This window comes from Dama dama, chromosome 18 (genome assembly GCF_033118175.1).
Source record: "Dama dama isolate Ldn47 chromosome 18, ASM3311817v1, whole genome shotgun sequence".
NCBI classification, from domain to species: domain Eukaryota; kingdom Metazoa; phylum Chordata; class Mammalia; order Artiodactyla; family Cervidae; genus Dama; species Dama dama.
Window position 1 is genome coordinate 28894768 of NC_083698.1, and position 20397 is coordinate 28915164.

General features: G+C 42.9%; 1 protein-coding gene across 1 annotated transcript in view; it reads left to right on the top strand.

Moving 5' to 3' along the window:
- Positions 1-20397, top strand: part of DNAH11 (dynein axonemal heavy chain 11) — a 353936-nt gene that overhangs the window by 332327 nt on the left and 1212 nt on the right. Inside the window, exons 76-81 of the mRNA XM_061165046.1 lie at positions 2375-2494; positions 10143-10385; positions 14337-14519; positions 14598-14713; positions 19612-19724; positions 20205-20345. Coding sequence (XP_061021029.1) covers positions 2375-2494; positions 10143-10385; positions 14337-14519; positions 14598-14713; positions 19612-19724; positions 20205-20345 — 916 coding nt within the window. The remainder of the gene's footprint in view (positions 1-2374; positions 2495-10142; positions 10386-14336; positions 14520-14597; positions 14714-19611; positions 19725-20204; positions 20346-20397) is intronic.

Consider the following 20397-nt stretch of genomic DNA (forward strand, 5'->3'; position numbering starts at 1 on the left):
ATTCCTGTCCCAGGAGGCCAAGACCAGGCATATTACCCTATTTCAGCCACATCCTGTCCACAGTAGAGGTAGGAATGAAGTGGGGTAGGAGAGGCGCTGACCCATGTTTCTCTCGGCTCTCACGCCCTGAGGCTTGGCAGCACCAGTTGAGCAGTTGACTCGCGCTGTGTGCAGCTACTTCTCCCACGGGGGTCCCAGGACCAACACAGCTTCAGGGTTTAAACACTCTGTCTTGTCTCTGAGATGTCTTGACTCAAGTCATTCACCACATATCATGAAGCAAGTTACTTGGGTTGGGGAATTAGGTTGACTTGCTCACATAGTTTCTTTGTACATGATGCCCTTTTCAAGAATGTATACGTATAAACTTGGAAGTAGGCATTTGATAGATGATCTTTCAAGTTATGTGGTTAGATGAGATCACCGTGATCTCAAGTGTGATGGAGAGATTTAAAGATTAAGTCTTAGGGAATGCCAACAGTTACATTTTTTAAATTAATGTATTTATTTGTGGTGGTTCTGGGTCTTTGTTGCTCTTCGAGGTTTTCTCTAGTTGCAGAGAGCAGGGACTACTCTAGTTGCCGAGTGCAGGCTTCTCATTGCAGTGGCTTCTCTTGTCGCGGGGCACAAGCTCGAGGACACATGGGCTCAGTAGCTGCAGCTCCCGGGCTCCGGAGCACAGGCTCAGAAGTTGTGGTGCATGGGCTTAGTCGCTCTGCGACACATGGGATCTTCTTGAATCAGGGATCGAACCTGCGTCTCCTGCATTGGCAGCACATTCCTTACCACTGGGTCTCCAGGGAAGACCCCCCCATGGTTTAACTCTTATAAGAACTTTGATGTTATTCCATATAAATTTTATAAGTCTCACCATAGAGAAAATCTTGAATGTCAAGGTTGGAAGACTTTAATTGAAAATATCACTTGATTGCATTTAAGGTTGGGGATCCAGCTATGTAACTTCTGACTTTGGTTTTAAAAAGCCTCAAGGAAGTAGGAAGAAAAATTGTTACTCTGTAGCAGTACCTTTCTCCCATTCCAACCTGCTCAGGAAGACCTCTATTGAATAACAAGAAGTTCCTTTGTTTTTTTCAAGGTGTATCACCATGCCAAGGGAAGGATGCCAGAAAAATGTATATGTAGAAAACAAAATCAAGATCTGGGGGGAGAAAATCAATGATTAAGAAGAATAGATCTGTAGCTGCTTAAAATCTTGAGGGGGCCATGTATCAAATCATAATATATAGAAGGCATTAATTAAATGTGATCACAGAAATCAAGTTAAGAAATCTTATTTCCCATCCCTTTCTGCTCTCTGGAAGTAGTCCATGGCATGGTGGAGGCAGCATGGTGCCTTGTAGCCACTTTTCTTTTTCATTCACATTGCAGTGCCTTAAAAGAAAGACGTATTTGAGGTTCATTTAGTCAAATTCTAAGAAACCTGTAGCAAGTGCATTGGAATAGTTGAGGCAATTTTACTTGTTCTGTCACATCATGCAACAATTCGAAGGCTATAATTAAGTTTTTACTTGAACTGCTGGGAAGCAATATACTGCCCCCGAGGATATAAAGCTTTCTGTCTAGAAAGGCTTCATCACAAGCTGGCATGTTTTGCAAACCCAGAGGAAGCTAAAGGGTAGCAAAGAAGGGGCTTCAAACCCTGTGAAGCCCGGTAAAGCGGAGATGCCGTGGTTTCTGCATAAAGCATAGTACAGTCATTAGCTGCAGCCCTTAGGATGGTCCTGGAGGCCAGCCATGCCGTAAACCGAGCCCTCAGATCAGTCTGTGACAAACTCAGTTGGTTTGCCTGGATTTCTGGAAGGTGACGGAATTCTCAGTATACCCCAAATTCAAACTGTAGAGTTTTTCTTTCTTTTCCTGAATCAGATCATAAAAACCTGATACAGATCAGATCGTAAAAGGAGGTCATCCCTCAAAAGCCGTATCAACCAACATGGGCTTCTCCTGGTTTGTAGATGAGGTTTTGAATGTAAAAACATGTTCTGGGAATAACTCAAATTTGTTTTAAAGTCTTCATTAAAAGCTCAGTGTTGGGACTTCCCTGGCAGTAGTTAAAATTTGCACTTCCACTGCAGGAGGTGCAGGTTCAATCCCTGGTTGGGGAACGAAGATCCCACATGCCACGCAGTGTGGCCACAAAAAAAAAAAAATTAAGAAAAAAGCTCAGTGTTACTGAATTTTTACTGAATGTATTAACACACACGGAAAATAATTCTCAGCCAGTTCAATTCTAATTGTTGGACCTCTTTTAAATGCTTCTGTTGGTGGGGGGCTGGAGGATTTGCTGTCAGTTGACTGAGGCCTTTGCCCTGGTCCCGGGAGTGAACATTTGCCTGATCCCGCCCCCTGCCAGGTCCCGTGGGAAGACCTCCGCTACCTCTTTGGTGAGATCATGTATGGGGGCCACATCACAGATGACTGGGACCGCAAACTGTGCTGTGTGTATTTAGAAGAATTCATGAATCCCTCTCTGGTAAGACATTTTTAATAAATCATTTCTTAGAGAAGAAAATTCTAGTAAGAATTTTTTTTGACCTTTTTATTTCAAGTGGATAATAGTTGAATAACAATGCTGTGTTAGTTTCTGGTATACAGCCAAGTAATTCAGTTATACATGTACGAGTGTCTATTCTTTTGCAAATTCTTTTTCCCATTTAGGTTGTTCATAACAATGGGCAGAGTTCCCCGTGCTATACAGTAGGTCTTTGTTGGTTATCAGTTTTAAATTTAGCAATGTGTACGTATCCATCTCAAACTCCCTAACTATCCCTTCTCCCCATCCTTCCCTCTGGCAACCATAAGTTTGTTCTCTAAGTCTGTGAGTCTCCTGTCAATAAGTTCATTTGTACCATGTCTTTTTAGATTCCACATATAAAGGACATCATATGATATTTCTCTTTCTCTAAGAATTCTAAAACTGATGTCACTATGTTAATAGTCCTTGAATGTTACTGAAGATTCTTGGCCTTTTCTGAATATACTCTGGCCCACCTTCCTGGGAGTCTGGAAATTTGCTAAAAATGCAGGATCTGGGGCCACATCTCAGACCCATAAGATGAGAATCTGTTTTAACATGACACCCCCCCCACACACACACACATACACACACTCACACATACACACACACACACACAGAGGTGGTTTCTCTGCCCATAGGAAGTACGGTCACATGCACAGCCTCACTGTATTTCTGGAATAACCCTGTAAGTTATGCAGAACTGACATTGTCACCCCATTTTAGAGACGGCGGCAGGGGCATGGTGATTTGTCCCCGGCCACTCAGTTATCACTGGCAGGGGTCCCAGCCATATGTATCTATTTATAGGCAGATGTATTGATTTCAATTCAGGGGCTCTGATGTGAGTGAAATCTATAGTTTGTTCTCTGTCGCAGAAGCCATGGAGTATTCTAAATTTTGATCACTGTGTCCTAACTAAATATGTGCTCAATAAAACTGCAGTGATTTAAGAAGACAGTTCTTCCTTGTGTGAGGAAGGGGCAGAGCCCCCGGTTCTGCAATATAAAGAAACCAGGTACCCTTTATTCCCGTTTCTTATCTTACCAGCCCTTTGTCTGTACAGACCAGATACCTACATGGCTTGTGCCTGGGGCTGGGTTTCCTGGAAAACTTATTCAGTTCTTGTGTTCCATACTGAAGTAGGTGAAAGTGGTAGCAGGTTCATGGCCATTTCCTGATTATTTCTTAGAAACACTAAGACACCCTCCACCGTGCCATTTCTACTCCCACTTGGGCAAGACACCAGCTGTGTTTAAAGCAGTGCCATATATTTTTTAAAATAGTTTGAGCAGCCTATTTATAATTTCTTGAGAACGTCATCTCATAAAAGCATGACACCTTCCTCAAAAGTCCATTCTAAGAAGAAATATGATCATGTGTTAGAAAACATGGTGTATTGTAGTCTCATATAGGAAACTGAGGACAGTTTTTTTTTTTTTTTCTGCTTTTAATAATGTGGAACGATTTGGGGATGGGGCAGGGAAAAATATACTTCCCTGCCATGTAACTATGACTTGTTTCTTTTGATTGTGAGTCTCCTGGTCTTTCCTTAGTTCTGATGAACTGGGTTTCACAGGTCAGAAAGACACTTTCAATTCAGCACAGTCGGAAGTCGTTCCTCAGAGGTGGTCTGGGAGCAGGTTACCATGGAGATAGGAAAGCTAAAGAGGGTCGGGCCTGCCACCTTTATCTGCCACCTCCGAATGATAGTGGAGGTCAAGGGGCAGAGCAAGAAGCTCTGTGGTCCTGGCCTGAGGATGAGGAGTGATCCCTGTTGCCAGCTGAGATGGTCCATGAACCTGCACAAGGCTGAACACCCATTCACGTAACTGGAAAAGAAAGGTCGAGGGTGCAACCTGAGGGGCATCACTGGTGTGGGTGTTAGCCCTTTAGAAATACAGGTAGCCGCCCTTCCTGGCCAATCTGGTGAGGCTTTCAGGATGGAGATGCTTGTTTGCCATCTTCCCTGCTCACCAGACAGCACTGCCCCTTCTACTCACCAGAGGAAGGGAAAGCTCTGACTGGTTTGGTGGCAGAAGCTGTGAAATCCCAGTTACTTTGTTCTCGTGCAGATGTTTCCCGCTCACGCTGTTTACGTCATGAGAGACTTAAGTTGACACTGCAGCATCCGCAGGATGTCTTTTTGCCACTTCTCACGTTGGTTAATGTACTTGATTAGTATCTTTGGTTGCACGGACACCTGATCGAAAAGTTATCCATGGGTGGTCTGAGGTTTCAAGTTCCACCGCTCAGAATGTTTTCATTGACTTTGTCCTGTTAGGGAAGATGGATGAGTTTCTTGTTGGGTAAATGAGGTGGCATTTAGAGAGGGCTGATGGCATGTCCTTCAGAAGGTTCCTGGCTTAAAAAAAAAAAGAGAGAGAGAAGGTTCCTGGACAAAGTTAGGGAATTAGAATTAATACGATTCTCTTATGTGAGGTGCATACTTGGCAATGCTAAACAAGTAGTACAGTAAATTACTTTTGGAAAATAAGGTATCAGGTCATCTGAAAGTTGTCAGATATTAACAATCATGAAGTTGGACTTTGAAGTAAAAACAAAACTCGGGTTCAGATTCAGTTCTTTTGTGTCTGCTGTGCAGTTGTGGCTACATCACTGAACCCGAGCCTCTGTTTCAACATCTGTGGAACAAGAATGGCCCAACTCATGGGTTCACTGTCAGGCTTCAAGAGTGCTAGAACAAAATGCCTAATAAATGGGAAACATTTTTACTATTACAGAGTATAAATTTTCATAATGTATACTTTGTACTTGATTGTACTTTATATTTAATCAGCAGCTATGACAATGGAAGCCATTTGTTAAATTTTATCAACCCATGCTCTGTGCCAAGGGTCTGTATCACACAGTTCATGTGTATTGTCTCTTCTCACTGCAGTCCTGCAAAGTAGATATTGTTATCCCAGTCATCACAGAGGAAACCCGGATTCAGCGAGCTCAAACAGTTGCACAAGTAGCCAAATCAGGACTTGAATTCGCAGCCAGGCTCCGGATTCTCTGCAGCCCCCTGGCTGGAGTGCTGACTGTCAGCAGTCCCGGGGCACGTGTCACAGACGGACCTCCATCTGCCCTGTGCACGGGGGATGGCACAGGGTGGCTACTGGGAGGATAACCTTGGACGGTCCTGGAGACCCGAACCCTGGTCCTGGTTCTGCCACTAGCGTACTGTCCAGCTTCGTGCCAGCCCATCCTGTGCCTCAGTATATTCATTTGTGAAATAAGAGTATTGTCTAGAAAATCACTAATGTACCCTCAAGGTAGAAAGCATGCTTCAGCCTTGAGAAATTTCCCTCCCAGACTTTGGTGTCAGGGCCTTTTGTGGTTATTCTTTTTAACTCAAAAGTCCACAAGCATATACACTCGTTTAGACTCACGGTGAATTGGGAGCTTCTATTCATAAAACAGGGCTCCTCGGAGAGGCGGTGGAGGAGGTGAGCCTTTCATTAATTACCAGGAAGGAGAAGGTGAAAGAATGACAATCAAACAGACTCAACAGAATGGCAGGATCCTGGCTTTCCCAGTTCCTAACGATTCTACCCGAGCGTGCCCTGCGCTGATTTCTGCAGAGATGACTGGAGTTCTTGATGACTTTTCATAATGCGGAGGCTCATTCTCCCTGAGCACAGTTCCACTGATTCTTTCTCTTAAAATACTTTGTTGAGATATAATTCACGTCCCATAAAATTTACCAGTTTCAGTTGGACAATCCAAAGGTTTTTCGTGTGTTCAGTTATGCAACCATTGCCGCAATCTATTTTAGAACATCTTTGTCACCCCCAGAAGATACTCTGGACTCATTAGTAGTCAGTCACCATCCTGTCCTCAACATCCCCCACTCCCCAGCCCCAGCTGATCACCAATCTTTCTGTCTCGAGATTTGCCTATTCTGGACATTTCACGTAAGTGGAATCAGACAATATCTGGTCTTTTGTGTCTGACTTCTTTCACTTAGCATAATGTTTTCAAGGATCATCCGTGTTATAGCAGGTATCAGTACTTTATTCCTTTTAGGGGCCAATTAATATTCCAGTGTATCAACACACTCTATTTTATGTATCCGTTCATCAGTTGATGAGTATTTGTGTTGTTTTGGCCTTGGGCTATCATGAATAATGGTAGAATAAATATTCATGTGTAAGTGTTTGCATGGACATACATTTCCACTTCTTTTGGGTATATACATAGAAATGAAATTATTGGATCATATGGTAACTTTATGTTTAATATTTTGAGGAACCAACAAACTGTTTCCCAAAGTGGCTGCATCATTTTATAGTCCCACTGGCAATATATGAGAGTTCCATTCTCTCCACATCCTTACCGTGGGTGTGAAGCAGTTTTATAACACTGTGATTGTGTTTTGCGTTTCCCTGAAGACTAATGATGTTGAGCATCTTTTCCTGTGCTTATTGGCCATTTATGAGTCTTCTTTGGAGACATGTTAATTTAGAACAACTGATTCTTTCAGGTGTAACAATAAGCTTATCAAACACTCTCCCCTAAAGGCAAGGCAGATGGCCATTGTGCAGAGAGAGTTAGAGTCCCATCAGGGAGAAGCAGCTTTTCATAAAAGCCCTTACATGGGATGGGAGAAGTCTTAGATGCAGAATCAGGATTCCTAGCGCTGATTGAGTATGTTCACATCTTCACAGTTTTATTGAAGGAGAACTTAAGTCCCTGTGTGAACTAAGCCTCACTTATCATGTTGTACTTGTTTGACATCACAGTAGGGACCTACAGTAGGACATTCTCAAGTTTTGTTTTTCCTTCTAGAAAATTAATGTGTACTTGAGATACTCGTCTCTTTCTAGGGCACAGGAAAAACCAAAACTAATGTTTGCAAAAGGCTGCTATGTGCCTAGCTATTTGTGTGCAAAGTTGCTTCAGTCATGTTTAACTCTGTGTGACACCATGGACTGTAGCCTGCCAGGCTTCTCTGTCCATGGGATTCTCCAGGCAAGAATACTGCAGTGGGTTGCCATGCCCTCCTCCAGGGGATCTTCCCCACCCAGGGATGGAGCCTGCCTCTCTCTTTTGTCTCCTGCACAGGCAGGCAGGTTCTGTATCATTAGCGCCACCTGGGAAGCCCAGCTATTTGTATACTTGTCATTGAATTCTCATAGCCACAATCATTAGGTTGCTGTTATGAACCCCACCTTATTGATAAGATTGAAACTCAGATAAACAGTCATTTTTTTAAGGCCACCTAACCACTCAAAGATGGGAACTGAACCAGATCTATCTGGCTATAAACTTAATCCTTCCCTTTGATTTTCCTGTTTTCCTTGGCTTCGCTCCTTGTCCAGTATACAGAAGGCCCTCTTCACACACTAGTAAATAGACTGCCTAAGTCTTTCCAGAAAGTGTAGATCATTTGCATTCCTACCCACATTATATGAATATGCAGTCACATACATGTCCAGACCCCGGGCATTTTGAAAGTTCCAAATGATTCCATGGTTTGGTTACTTTCTCTCCTTGAAACTCTGTTTAACTCTTGGCTGTACTGAAAGATAATTTAGCTGTTGCTCTTAAAATTTCTTGTAACTAGTGAACACTAATAGGGAAAACCAAGTCCTTGTTTGTAGGGATAAATTCTGGCTTGGATATATTTAGTCTTAACATTTGGTTTTCGTATTCATATTTTGTGCCCATGTTTTTATTTTAGCTAACACATCTATCAAAGTAATGGTGAGTTTAAATCTGCTTCATGGTTTTGTTTTGGTCATGGTAAATCGAGTGAAATTTAAATACTGATTATTTTGATATATAAATATGAAATGGTAGAAAATCTGAATACCTGAATAAAACAAACCAAATGAATGGATATAGCTAATGAAGATAGTCCACGATGCTCCTTTTCATATTTATTGGGTCAAGATCTGTTTCTGGCAAGATGAAATACTGGATAATTTCAAAATTCTCTTGGTACAAAATAAAAACAAAAATGCTGACTTTAATATTTAAAAAGGCTTTTGGAATTCAGGAAAGCAGATGTGCGCCACCATCCCTAAGGATGTGGGCTTCTAGGCATTGTGGGGCTGCAGGCTTGAGAAGGCAGGGACAAAATGCTGACACTCACTGTCGACATGACTGTGTAGAAAATCACACATATTTTGTCTCCGTTAGACTCTGAGTTCCTTAAGAACTACATTGTATCAATCTCTTGTACCTCCACAGCTTATTGGGGTACACTAGGTAATCTGTTCAAATGATGGAATGAATTAATGAATAGTCACTTTGTCTCCAGGTGATAGTGAGACTAGAAAACATAAAAATACACAATTGCAGAGATAAACCCCATTTTCAGAAAACAAAATAATAAAATAATAAAATTTTTTAAAATCTAGACATAAAATAACTACATTAGGTGATAGTCTTTAAAAACTAGTATCCCCTGTACATTTAAGTGCATTTAGACAGAATTTACAGCAAGAGAGGTTGGGAAAATTAAAACCAAAGTATAATGGTCCCCTGGGAACTAAAGAACAAATCAGGGAAAAGTATCAGAGTATATACTGAGTTAACGAGAAAAGTATAAGTGCTTGATTGACACTATTTATAGCTGGTTAGAGACGGAAACCCATAAATCCTTTTTTAATTTTTTTAAATTGGGGTGTAGCTGCTTTACAATGTTGCATTGGCTTTTGCTGTACAAGGAAGTGAATCAGCTGTGTGTATCCGTATGTCCCCTCCCTCTTGGATCTCCCTCCCATCCCCCTCCCCATCTAGGTCATCACAGCTGTGCTTACATTTTGAAGCACTGCATTCTAACATTAGACGTTCTGGTATTGCTGTTCACCTCGCCTTGGTTGAGAACATAGAACATTCTTCCAGGTAGAACATATACCCTTGTCCCAGCCTGAATGAAGGGGTGGGTGTGATTAATGCCTGATGACTCCAGCCTCTTATTAGGCAACTATAGAGGGGGTACCAGTATGTGCCTCAGGTCTACAAATCCTGAGATGAGCTACACAGACTGCCTTGAGAAGCTCAGAGTCATGGGGAAGTCACATTCATTTGAATTATAGTGCATACTATCCTATAACATGTTCATTACACACACTCATACACCTTTTTTAAGATATGCACATATAATCATGCATGCTTATAAAATCCATATGTATAATATATAAAATAATTTGTAGTAGTATTGTGGAAAGTACTATGAAGTCATACTAAAATGAGTTCAGAATTAACATCAAACATATGCCTGGGCAAGTTACTCTGAATCCTCAATTTTCTCTCTGCAAAATGGGGATATATGAGGAGAATCAATGACTGCAAACATGTAACAGGGTGGCCAGAACTCAGTAGATGACTCAGCACCAGTCCGTTCCCTTTGTGTGCATATATCTTGTTACCCCTTCTAAGGGATAGATTCAGGTGTGTTCCTTGGACTCCTCCACAGAGGTCAGCCAGGTACCATACATGGAGCAAAGTGATTGATTACAAGAGGGTCATGAGATACTGTGGAGAGTGTGCCCTCTAGCTAGCACTGTGCTGTTCCCTAGGTGTTTAGGAAGGGAAGACTGATGTTCACTTCAATTTGGAATAACTGGCTTTTCCTTTGGGCTTGAAGATTGATGATGAGCTGATGCTGGCACCAGGATTTGCAGCTCCACCCAGCCTGGATTACTCAGGCTACCACCAGTACATAGAAGAGATGCTTCCTCCAGAGAGCCCAGTGCTGTATGGCCTCCACCCGAACGCTGAAATTGAATTTCTGACGGTCACATCCAACATGCTGTTCAGAACCTTGCTGGAGATGCAGCCCAGGAATGCAGTGAGCAGTGAGGAGCTGGGACAGTCCACAGAAGACAAGGTAGAGAGCTGCTTTTTCTTTTCTGTTGAGGTGTGTCATATGTGCACTGATGCACATGAATCCTACGTGCACAGCTCAGGGATTTCACCTTTGTGTACACACATAACCACTACCTCCAGCACTTCAGGACGCGTCCCTGGTAGCTCAGCTGGTAAAGAATCCACCTGCAATGCAGGAGACCCTGTTTTGATTCCTGGGTTGGGAAGATACCCTGGAGAAGGAATAGGCGACCCGCTCAAGTATTCTTGGGCTTTCCTGGTAGCTCAGACAGTAAAGAATCCGCCTGGGTTCGATCCCTGGGTTGGGAAGATCCCCTGGAGCAGGCCAAAGGTACCCTCTCTCCTTATCTCTGTCACCACAGATTAGCTTTCCCAGCATTTTAACTTCAAATACACGTGCTCAGACAGGATGTACTAGTTGACTAATGTCCACTCCTTTCACTACACATTACATTTGTGAGATTCATCCACATTATCGCATGGACTGATGGTTAATTTTTGTTTAGTATTCTACTATGGTGGTGGTGATGGTTTACCAAGTCGTGTCTTACTCTTTGCGATCCCATGGACCGTAGCCCACCAGGCTCCTCTGTGCATGGGATTTCCCAAGTAAGAATACTGCAGTGGGTTTCCATTTCCTTCTCCAGGAGATCTTCCCAACCCAGGGATCAAATGCACATCTCCTGCATTGCAGGTGAATTCTTTACCATCTGAGCCAACAAGAAGCCCAGTATTCTATGTAAATATATAATGTTTTATTTATTCCTTCCATGGCAAATGGGTGTTGGGCTTTTTCCTAGCCTCTTGCTATTATGACTATCACAGCCATGAACACTCCTGTATTTTGTCAGGAGACAAAGGTAACTCCCAAAGGTATCTTCTCATAATACTCATTCCTTTATACCCAGAGGTAGAACTGTTGGCTCAAGGGAGTAATGTTCAGCTTTAGTGGATGCTCCCAAACCTTTTTATAAAGTAGTTGTACTTCCCCCCAGCAGTGTGGATGGTAAGTTCCAGTTGTTCCTGCTCCTTGGGGTCTTCTAAAGAATAATATTTCATTGTGGTTTTAACTTTGCATTCCCTCAGTTAAGGAATAATATCGAGCATTTTTCCTGTATGTTTATGGCCATTTGGATATACCTTCGTGTGAAGTACTTGTTCCATTTGCTTGTCAAATTCTGATTTGGTTATCAATGTTTATCTTACTGATTCGTACGAACTCTGTATTCTAGATATGTGGCATTAAGAATATGTATTGCAAATTTATTCTCCATATGTGTGGCTTGTCTTTCATACAGTATGTTTTTGGCTCTGTCATTTTATGAGTGTCTTTTTTCACCTTTTCTTAGGAGGCTAGCATTATTCTTTTGAAGGAATTTATTGCTGTAGAATATGGGAATGAGAAATGGACATCAAATAATTTTTTTACCTTTAAAATCTTGTTTCTGATTAATTAAAAACCTGAATTTTTAAAATTTTTCCTCAGTAAATTAACCTTTTTTCTTTCAAAAATTACCAATCAAGGATGCAGTTTGTGGGAACACAGTAAACATCAGATCTAATTATAGAGAGGTCCCAGGAACTTGCCATATTATGTCTTGAAATTTTTCAGCTATTTCTTGAAATAAGCCCATTCATTGAGACATTTTATAATTTAGATATTTTGAAAAGAGATGCATGAGAAAAATTCATCTATTTGGGACGATCTATAATGTTAACAGGGACTTCCCAGGTGGCTCAGTGGTAAAGAATCCGCCCGCCAATGCAAGAGACGTTAGAGATACGGTTTGATCCCTGGCTTGGGGAGATCCTTTGGAGGAGAGCATGGCAACCCACTGCAGTATCCTTGCCTGGAGAATTCCCATCATCGGAGGAGCTTGGCGGGCTAGTCCACTGGGTCACAGAGAGTTGGACACGACTTTCGTGACTTAGCATGCCCTCAACAGCGTTAATAGAAGCAGAGAGCACCTGAGGCCATCATCTAGTTCTGAGAGGGCTTCCATCTTTCCAATAAGGAAGCTGATCATTAAATTAAAAAAAAAAAAAAAAACCAAAACACAGAACAAATAAGGTAAAGCTACCTCAGCATTTCCTACAAGCAAACCAGCAGCCCTCTCCCAGGTAGTTTTTGTTTATCTAATAGGTGCTATGGAAAGTGCTTTACAGATACGCCATTTGATCCTCTAAAATTCTGAGTGGTATTGATGTGTGTGTGCTCATTCACTGTCGTGTCCAACTCTCTGCAACCCCATGGACTGTAGCCCACCAGGCCCCTCTGTCCCTGGGATTTTCCCAGGTAAGAATACTGGAGCAGGTTGCCATTTCCTTCTCCAGGGGATCTTCTTGACCGAGGGATCAAACCTGTGTCTCCTACATTGGCTGGTGGATTCTTTACCACTGACCCACCTGGGAAGCACTGAGCATCAGTACTGATACCAGGATCTCTATTTCAAAGATAAACTTAGGTGACTTGCCGTGGTCATACAGCTTGAAAGGGCCACTGAAGGAAACCAGATTCTAGCTGAGTCCCAAAGCCATTCTTTCACCTAACTTCTCAATTGTACTGTTTCATACTCTCTGCTGCTGCTAAATGAGCTCAAGATTTCAGGATCTGATAAATTATCTGCCAGGACACTAAAGCAATTTGCAAGCATCTCATCAGAGCCCCAGGCCATAATCCAAGAAATCAAGGAGAGGGAAAAGCTGCCTGAGGCTTGAGGACAGGGAGTATCTTCCAGTCTTTTGTCATTTTCAGGTGTTTGTTGGTTTTCCCAGGTCTGCAAAACTGCATCATTAGAATTACTATCCACATCAGAGTACTATGTACATATGCTTGTCCTCAAGTGAATAAATCCTTCATTTCTTTAGGGCAACAGCTCTAGAAGATAGGGGCTTCCTTCTTGTTGAAAATACTGATCCAAACTGCCTCCCAAATTTTTAGATGTGTCAGCTGCAAGGGCAGCATAGCAGAGTCACCAGAATTAGAATTAGTTCAAGTTTAAGTGGCCTCTTTGGTTCATTTGACTTTTCAGATAATTTGTCTTTAATTAGCGGATTGCAAAATGGACTACCCAAATATTGAGGTTTTCCATGTTCTGATCATGTCTTTATAAACAAATGAAATGTCGTTATGAGACTTCTTTTGTTCCCTAAATGCTAACAGTAAGTAAACTATAAATAGTAACACCTCCCTGACTATACTGTGGGAGTTCAAGAGGGGAGGGGGCTGCATTGTTTGAGAGTGAGCTGAGTGGGTTGGTGGTGGTGCTGAATAGAAATGCAGAGACAGAGGTTTGGGTGATGTAGAAAAGAGCAGCTTTTACTGCTTTGCCAGGCAAAGGGGGCCACAGCAGGGTGATGCCCTCAAGGTCTGTGTGTCCCTCCTGGATGGGAGAGGAGTCTTACAGTGTTGACAGAGCAGGGCACAATCGCTTGTGGACAATTCTTGGATCGGTTGGCATCAGGTGGAGTTTCAAGCATCATCAACCTTCTGGTTTCAGCCAGCCTGGGGTCTGTGTTTTTGTGGTCAGTAGTTGTCTTCTGGAGGGGGCGTCTGCTTCCTAGAAAAACAACTTAGGAATATATGTCAGGCCTTTATCCATATCTTTCAGGGAGCTGTGAATTCAGTGATTCTGCCATGTGGCAGATTTATAGTCTAAACTGTTAGCAATTCCCCAGTCCAACAGCTATTATTTGTTCACGTTTCCCAACCATCAGCTCTTGAGTCAGTATTTTATTTCAGAAGACAGGGACACAGGGGCCTCTATGTGGTTTCATTGGCCATGCCATTCTGCCCAGCTCCTGGGAGTTGATAGTCATCTTTTAAACTCATTAGCAAGCATCTTCGAGAGTTGTAGTATATATTCTTAGACGTAAAAAAATAAGCGGATATACCATCACCATGATCGAAAATGAAACAGAAAACGAGCTAAATCTTTGTTCACAATTTAAGGTTAAGAATGTCTTGGAAGACATTTTGGAGAAACTTCCAGAAGAGTTCAACATGACAGAGATAACGCAAAAACACCCGAACAGAAGCCCCTATGCCCTTGTTTGCTTACAAGAATGTGAGCGGATGAACACTCTCCTTCGGGAAATCCGTGTGTCACTCCAACAGTTAGAGCTTGGATTGAAGGTAAGTTTAAAAGCGGGACTAGAGCAGGCTTCTCCACATGAAACATATTTACTCTGCAGTCGTCTTCTTCCCTGCCAGGGGGAGCTGACACTATCTCCTGACATGGAAGCCCAGCAGTCTGCGCTGAGTTACGACGCAGTACCAGAAACCTGGAGCAACCTGGCTTATCCATCCACGTACGGCCTGGCCCAGTGGTAAGCACCCACACCCTAGCTCGGCGCTGGTTTGGTTTTCTGAATTATGCCTCATAGGAACCCTAAAGATTGTGCTTTGCTGAGTACATTCAGCCGTAACTGCACACCACCACCAGTTTCATTTGAGTTTCCTCGGTAAGTTGCTTCAAAGGCAAAAATCAAGTTAGGGTCATAGCAGGAATCGAATTCTGCTTCTCATTGAGTGGCTGTCTGATCTTGGACAAAATACCTGACCTGTTTCAGTTTATCATCTGAAAAGTGATAAACAATTTCCTCATTGAGCTGTTAGGATTTAAATGGCTGGGGGAGGCACCCTTAAGCTTACCCTCACCACATCTTATACCCTTATTTTTGAAGCCAGTGGCAACTAATGGCATTTCACAGTGAACTTTTACCCCAGTAAGCAGTAGATAACACTGCCTTCGCTGCGTGGATAGGACTGTGTAGACATGCCACAGAGTCAGGGGCAGAAATTTACAGCTCCCTGAGGGCTGGTGCCAAGCACAGCTGGGCCTTGCCAGTCAGCACAGCAAGTTTCATGAGGCTGTCTCTATGCCTGGTTTTTTTTCACGTGGACACTTGTTGTCCTCACGTTCCTAAGTTTTTCTTGCATTAACCAGAATGCTACTCCAATCCTTGAATTGGAAGGCCCCGTTAGAACTCCCAATGGCCGCACATTGGAACACAGCGGAAGGTGCCCTGTGGGCCTGCTGGATGACAGGAAAGCATTGCAGCAGAGTCATGGGTTTCTGTTAATGCTTTGAATATCTAAAGGCGGACTTTATACTTCCAGTCAAAAAGAATTTACATTTGCACTTAAATTTCATGACAGTGATAACTTTAGACTTATTTCCACCAATCTTATCTTTTGATTCCTAATTTCTATATATATTTCTTAGCCTCTTTTTTCCAAACTCTTCTAGCTTCTATGAGTTTATCATGTGTATCCTTGTACCATTTCCATTATTTCAGGAAGACTTGACATTGTAACATACACACTTGATTTTTCTAATGCACTGTAACACCAATACTTTTTTCTTCCGCCATTTTACCCTCCTTCCAGTCTGGAATTATAGTTAAACTTTATTTTAAACCACCATAATTTTATTTTTGTTTATGGTCAGGAGTTATTTCCACTTAATAGCACGTGTCGATTTCTTTGCTGCTTTTTTCCAGTGCTTTAATTTTCAAATAAACACTCCTAATCCTTATGACTGAGGAAGAACTACTACTAACATCTCTACAGACAACTGACATGTTTATCCCAAGACAATCCAAGTTTTAATTCTTTTATAGAAGTGGTTTATAGATAATTTGTAAACATGATAAATACAGGAAAAACCATTCAAGCTTCTGTCATGAGATTCTGTAATTTTAAGGCAAAAAGACCTTTCAAGACTTACTTTTGTTACTGACAGACTGTCCCTTGGGGATCTTTTTAGGATACTTTGACAGAGTAAAGTCATCTGCAAAAAATGGCCTGTGGTTAAGTTTGACATATGTTTGAGAAAATGCGGTTGTAAAACTGCAGTGGTATGGAATATAGACCATTCAGAAAAATGTTATAAGTTTGTAACATTATATCTTACCCACATCACCTGTAAAGAGTTGTCATAATTCAGCTACTACACACTTTCGAAAATAATGTCAGATGACTAACTGGAAAGCCCAGCCACCTGTTTGTTCCCATCCCCACAAAGGGCATATCCGGAGACCCCGCCGTCACTACAGACACAGTAAGAACTGCCCTGCTGGACTCTCATCCCCAAAGAGGTATTCCTGAGAGATCGTGTTTGCAAAACTTTAGGTATTTCTGCTTGTTTTCCTTCCTCATCTTTTACATGTTCGCACAGGGTCCTATTTATTTTTAATCCTAAAATAAAAGTGAGCCCCTTTCCAGCTGGCATAAACTCAGGACGCAGTGGCCATCCTGGGGCCATGTGGTCAGCACTGCAGAAGGTGGAAAGGAATAAAACGGGGCTTGAGGTCCTCTGAGCTGCTGAATAAGCTTGACTTCAGTCAGACTGTCTCTGGAACCTTCAGCTGCAGAAGGCAGAAATGCCACTCATCACTGAAACCACAGCAGAGCAGCAGTAGGGGTCCCCTCTTCACTGTGCCAAAGGAGGAGGCACACAGCAGGCCTTCAGGGTGTGTGGCGGGGAGGAGAGCGTATGTGTCTGAATTCTCTCTACTACCCTCTCACTCTTGATGAACAGTTTACCTGGAAGTAGAATTCTAGATAGCGATTATTCGCCCTCCAAATGTCAGTGTTCTGTAACTGTGCTGTCTTCTGGCACTTACTGTGGCTCGTGAGTCTGTGCATAAATACTTGCCATTCCTCTACTGCTAAGTTACTCTCTTTGGGAAGTTTTTTTAAGGTTTTTTTTCCTTAACTCTTAATGTATTAATGTTCTGTCATTTTTACCGATGTGTTTAGGTGTGGTCTCTTAAAAAGGCATCCTACTTGATACCGTGTGATGTTATAAATCTGAGTCCACAATTCTTTCCACCCTTTAAAATTCTTAGCCCTGCTTTTTTGAAAAAAGAAATTATTGCGGCAAGTCATGTAATATAAAACATACTACATTAACCATATTTAACTGTACATTTCAGTGGCACTTAGTACATACACACTGCTGTGCATCTCTCACCATCCTTCATCACCTTCCTAAATTGAATCTCTATGTCCCCATCCCCACCCCACCGTCTACCAGTGTACTTTCTGACTCTGTGGATTTAACTGTTACTAGGTACGTGGTAATATGCAGAATCAAACAGTATTTGTCTGCACCAGATACGTATTAGAATGCGTTTTTAAGGTTAATCCATGTCCCACAGATTGCATCTCCCTCCATGCTATACAGTAGGCTCCCACCAGCCGTCTACTTCATACATAGTAGTGTACACACGTCACGCACACCCTTCTTGGCGTCCATGTTTTTTCTCTACGTCATCTGTCTGTTTCTTAGCCCTTCTTTCTTCAAATGGTGCCTTATCTTCGCCTGCCTGGACTGCCCTCTGTCAGTCTGTGTGTGTCTGTGTTCTGGTTGGCTGTCATTTCTGGCTGATCGTCATTGTATCTTTGTCTCCTATTCTGTTGTCTACTGTTTCTCCCCTGGATTAAAAAAAAATATTAAAAAAAAGAAAAATCACTGTCCAAAATCAATTTTTGGTTTCACATTGCTTATTTGAAGAGAGGGAAAAGCAGTTGACCTAGTTTTCTAAAGTTTAAACATACATATTAAAAGTCTTGATTTTTAATATTCCTCTTTTTTATTTTTGGGTTCCCTTCCTTCTGGTTGATTGGATTTGTGGGTGGTTTTTCATGCCATATAATCAGTTGTCTTTAGACTCAAGTTACAGTTTGGCTGATTATAAAAGTAATTTAACCCATTCGTTGTCAGAGGACTTCATAGGCGTTATTCTGTTCTATGATCAAATGCTGCCTGAAGCTAACATAGATTTTTTTTCCCTTTATAAAAAGACTTCATGTTTTTTCCTGGCTTTCCAGGGGATTCTCTATCTCTACAGTCTTATCTTAGTAAGTATTATGTGTCACATTTTCTTACAACATATGTCCCTGATTATGATGATTCAAATTTGTAACTTAAGAAAACTCAAATTTTCTAGAATTGTATTAGCAAATGTTTCAGCATTCATCTTATTTTCACTCCAACTCTTAACTCATTTCATTTTGCTTTCCTTATTATTCTGCCTTATGCTGTTTAACTTTTTGCTTTCATTTCTATAACTGTCTTTTTGAGATTTTCTTCCAACTTAATTGCCTCACTTTTTCTTACCTTACCAGTTTTAACTCATATTCTCGTTACATATGCACTTCATTAGAAAAACTGGTTGCTGCAGTGTTTATCCTCTTTCACATCTCGAGCTTTTTTTTTTTCTCCTATCTTTGCTTTTCCTGTTCCTTGCCTTTCTTCTTTGTGGCATCTATCTACAAGTATGTTTTCCCTAAACCACCTATTTGGAAAAATTTAATATGGGGCAGGGCCCAGAGCCAAGTTCTAAGCTGGTAGGAATTGTCTTTGTGAGCCAAGTTCAAGTGTGAGCATTTAACCTTTCTTCCAGGTGGTGGTCTGTGGGCATGAGGTCCTCATTCAGCCTGCTGCCGTAGGCCCCAGGACGCGGCCACGCTGGCTGGGAGAGACCTCACCCTGGAGAACTGTCCCCCAGGCATTTAGGCTGGGCTTTCTGCTCTGTGCTCCATCTCCCCCGTTTTCAGCAGCCCTCTAAAACCTACCTATCAAGGCTTCTCCTAATTTTATGGAAGTTCATTTTTCCTTAGCCTCTGTGAGCTGGTTTCCTCACAGGGATGTTTTAGATGCTTCCTACCTCAGGTAACTGTTGTGCTGATGGAATAAGAGGACATGTTGGAAACACAGCAGTTTCTCAAACTACAAGCTCACGATGGATGGAAGGTGGTTGGTCCCCTTGATAACTTTTCCTTCCCTACTTTCAGGTAATTACTGCTTGTGTGGAGGCCACTATCACATGTTCTACTGCCCTTGCCGTTCCTGGGAACTCTGGTTGTACAAGAGTCATCAGCGCCTTCCCCTGCCCATCCTTAGACACACAGGGATGCTCCCCTGTGCACCCTGTCAGCCCAGATCACATACAGCTACCACGCAGCGTCACCACATGTCACTGGGGAGGTCCCTTGGAGGATCTAAGTGAAACAGTGGTTGAGTAAATAAGAGTTTTCCACACTTGCCAGTGTTTCTAACACTTTAAGGGGACAGACGATTCTGTTACCTGGTCATCAGGTAACAGTTTCACAGGTTACCAGGTTCTGGACCTCTCTACCACCCCCCAGAATCTAATCTTACTGGAAAGCTTAGTACTGAAAGCACGTTTGTTTCTTCCTACCTTCTGCTCCCCAGGTTTAACGACCTCCTCCTGCGATGCCGGGAACTGGACTCCTGGACACAAGATCTCACCCTTCCGGCTGTGGTGTGGCTTTCTGGCTTCTTCAACCCTCAGTCCTTCTTAACAGGTAAGAGCTGGGGTGGGGCAGCCCCTGATGCTGACGGAGCCGTGTCCCGAGCGGAACCCCAGCCTCGTGCCCCTGGAGCTGTTCCCCCGCTCTGGTGACCCGTCCTCACGCGGTGACCACTGCCCAGGCAGGACAGGAGCAGCCAGGCGGGTGGATGTGGGTCACACAGTACCCGTCCTCCATCGGGCCCACAGTCTCACGCAGCTGTGCTCGGCCACGGGAGTTGGTGCAAAAGCCAAAGCAACCAGCCAGCGGCACTCGGGCACGGCTGTTCCACTAAAGCGCCATCAACAAGGCCAGGGAGATGGTCTGGCCTTCGTTCCCACCCCTGCTCTAGTGCAGCCAGGCAGGTAATGTCCCGAACACCCCATGGGACCAGAGCTCGCTTTGGGTGGACACTCGGCTCACTGGTGGCTCCAGAGAATCTTATGTATGTATGTGACTTCCTCCTGCTCACACCTGTCCCTCCTACTCCAAAAGCGATCATGCAGACCACGGCTCGAAAGAACGAGTGGCCACTGGACAAAATGTGCCTGACTGTTGACATTACCAAAAAAACAAAGGAGGACTACGGGCACCCCCCCAGGGAAGGCGCTTACCTCCACGGGCTCCTCATGGAAGGTAAGATGCCCCCAGGAGCACATGCAGGGTTATCACACACAGAACCTTTCGC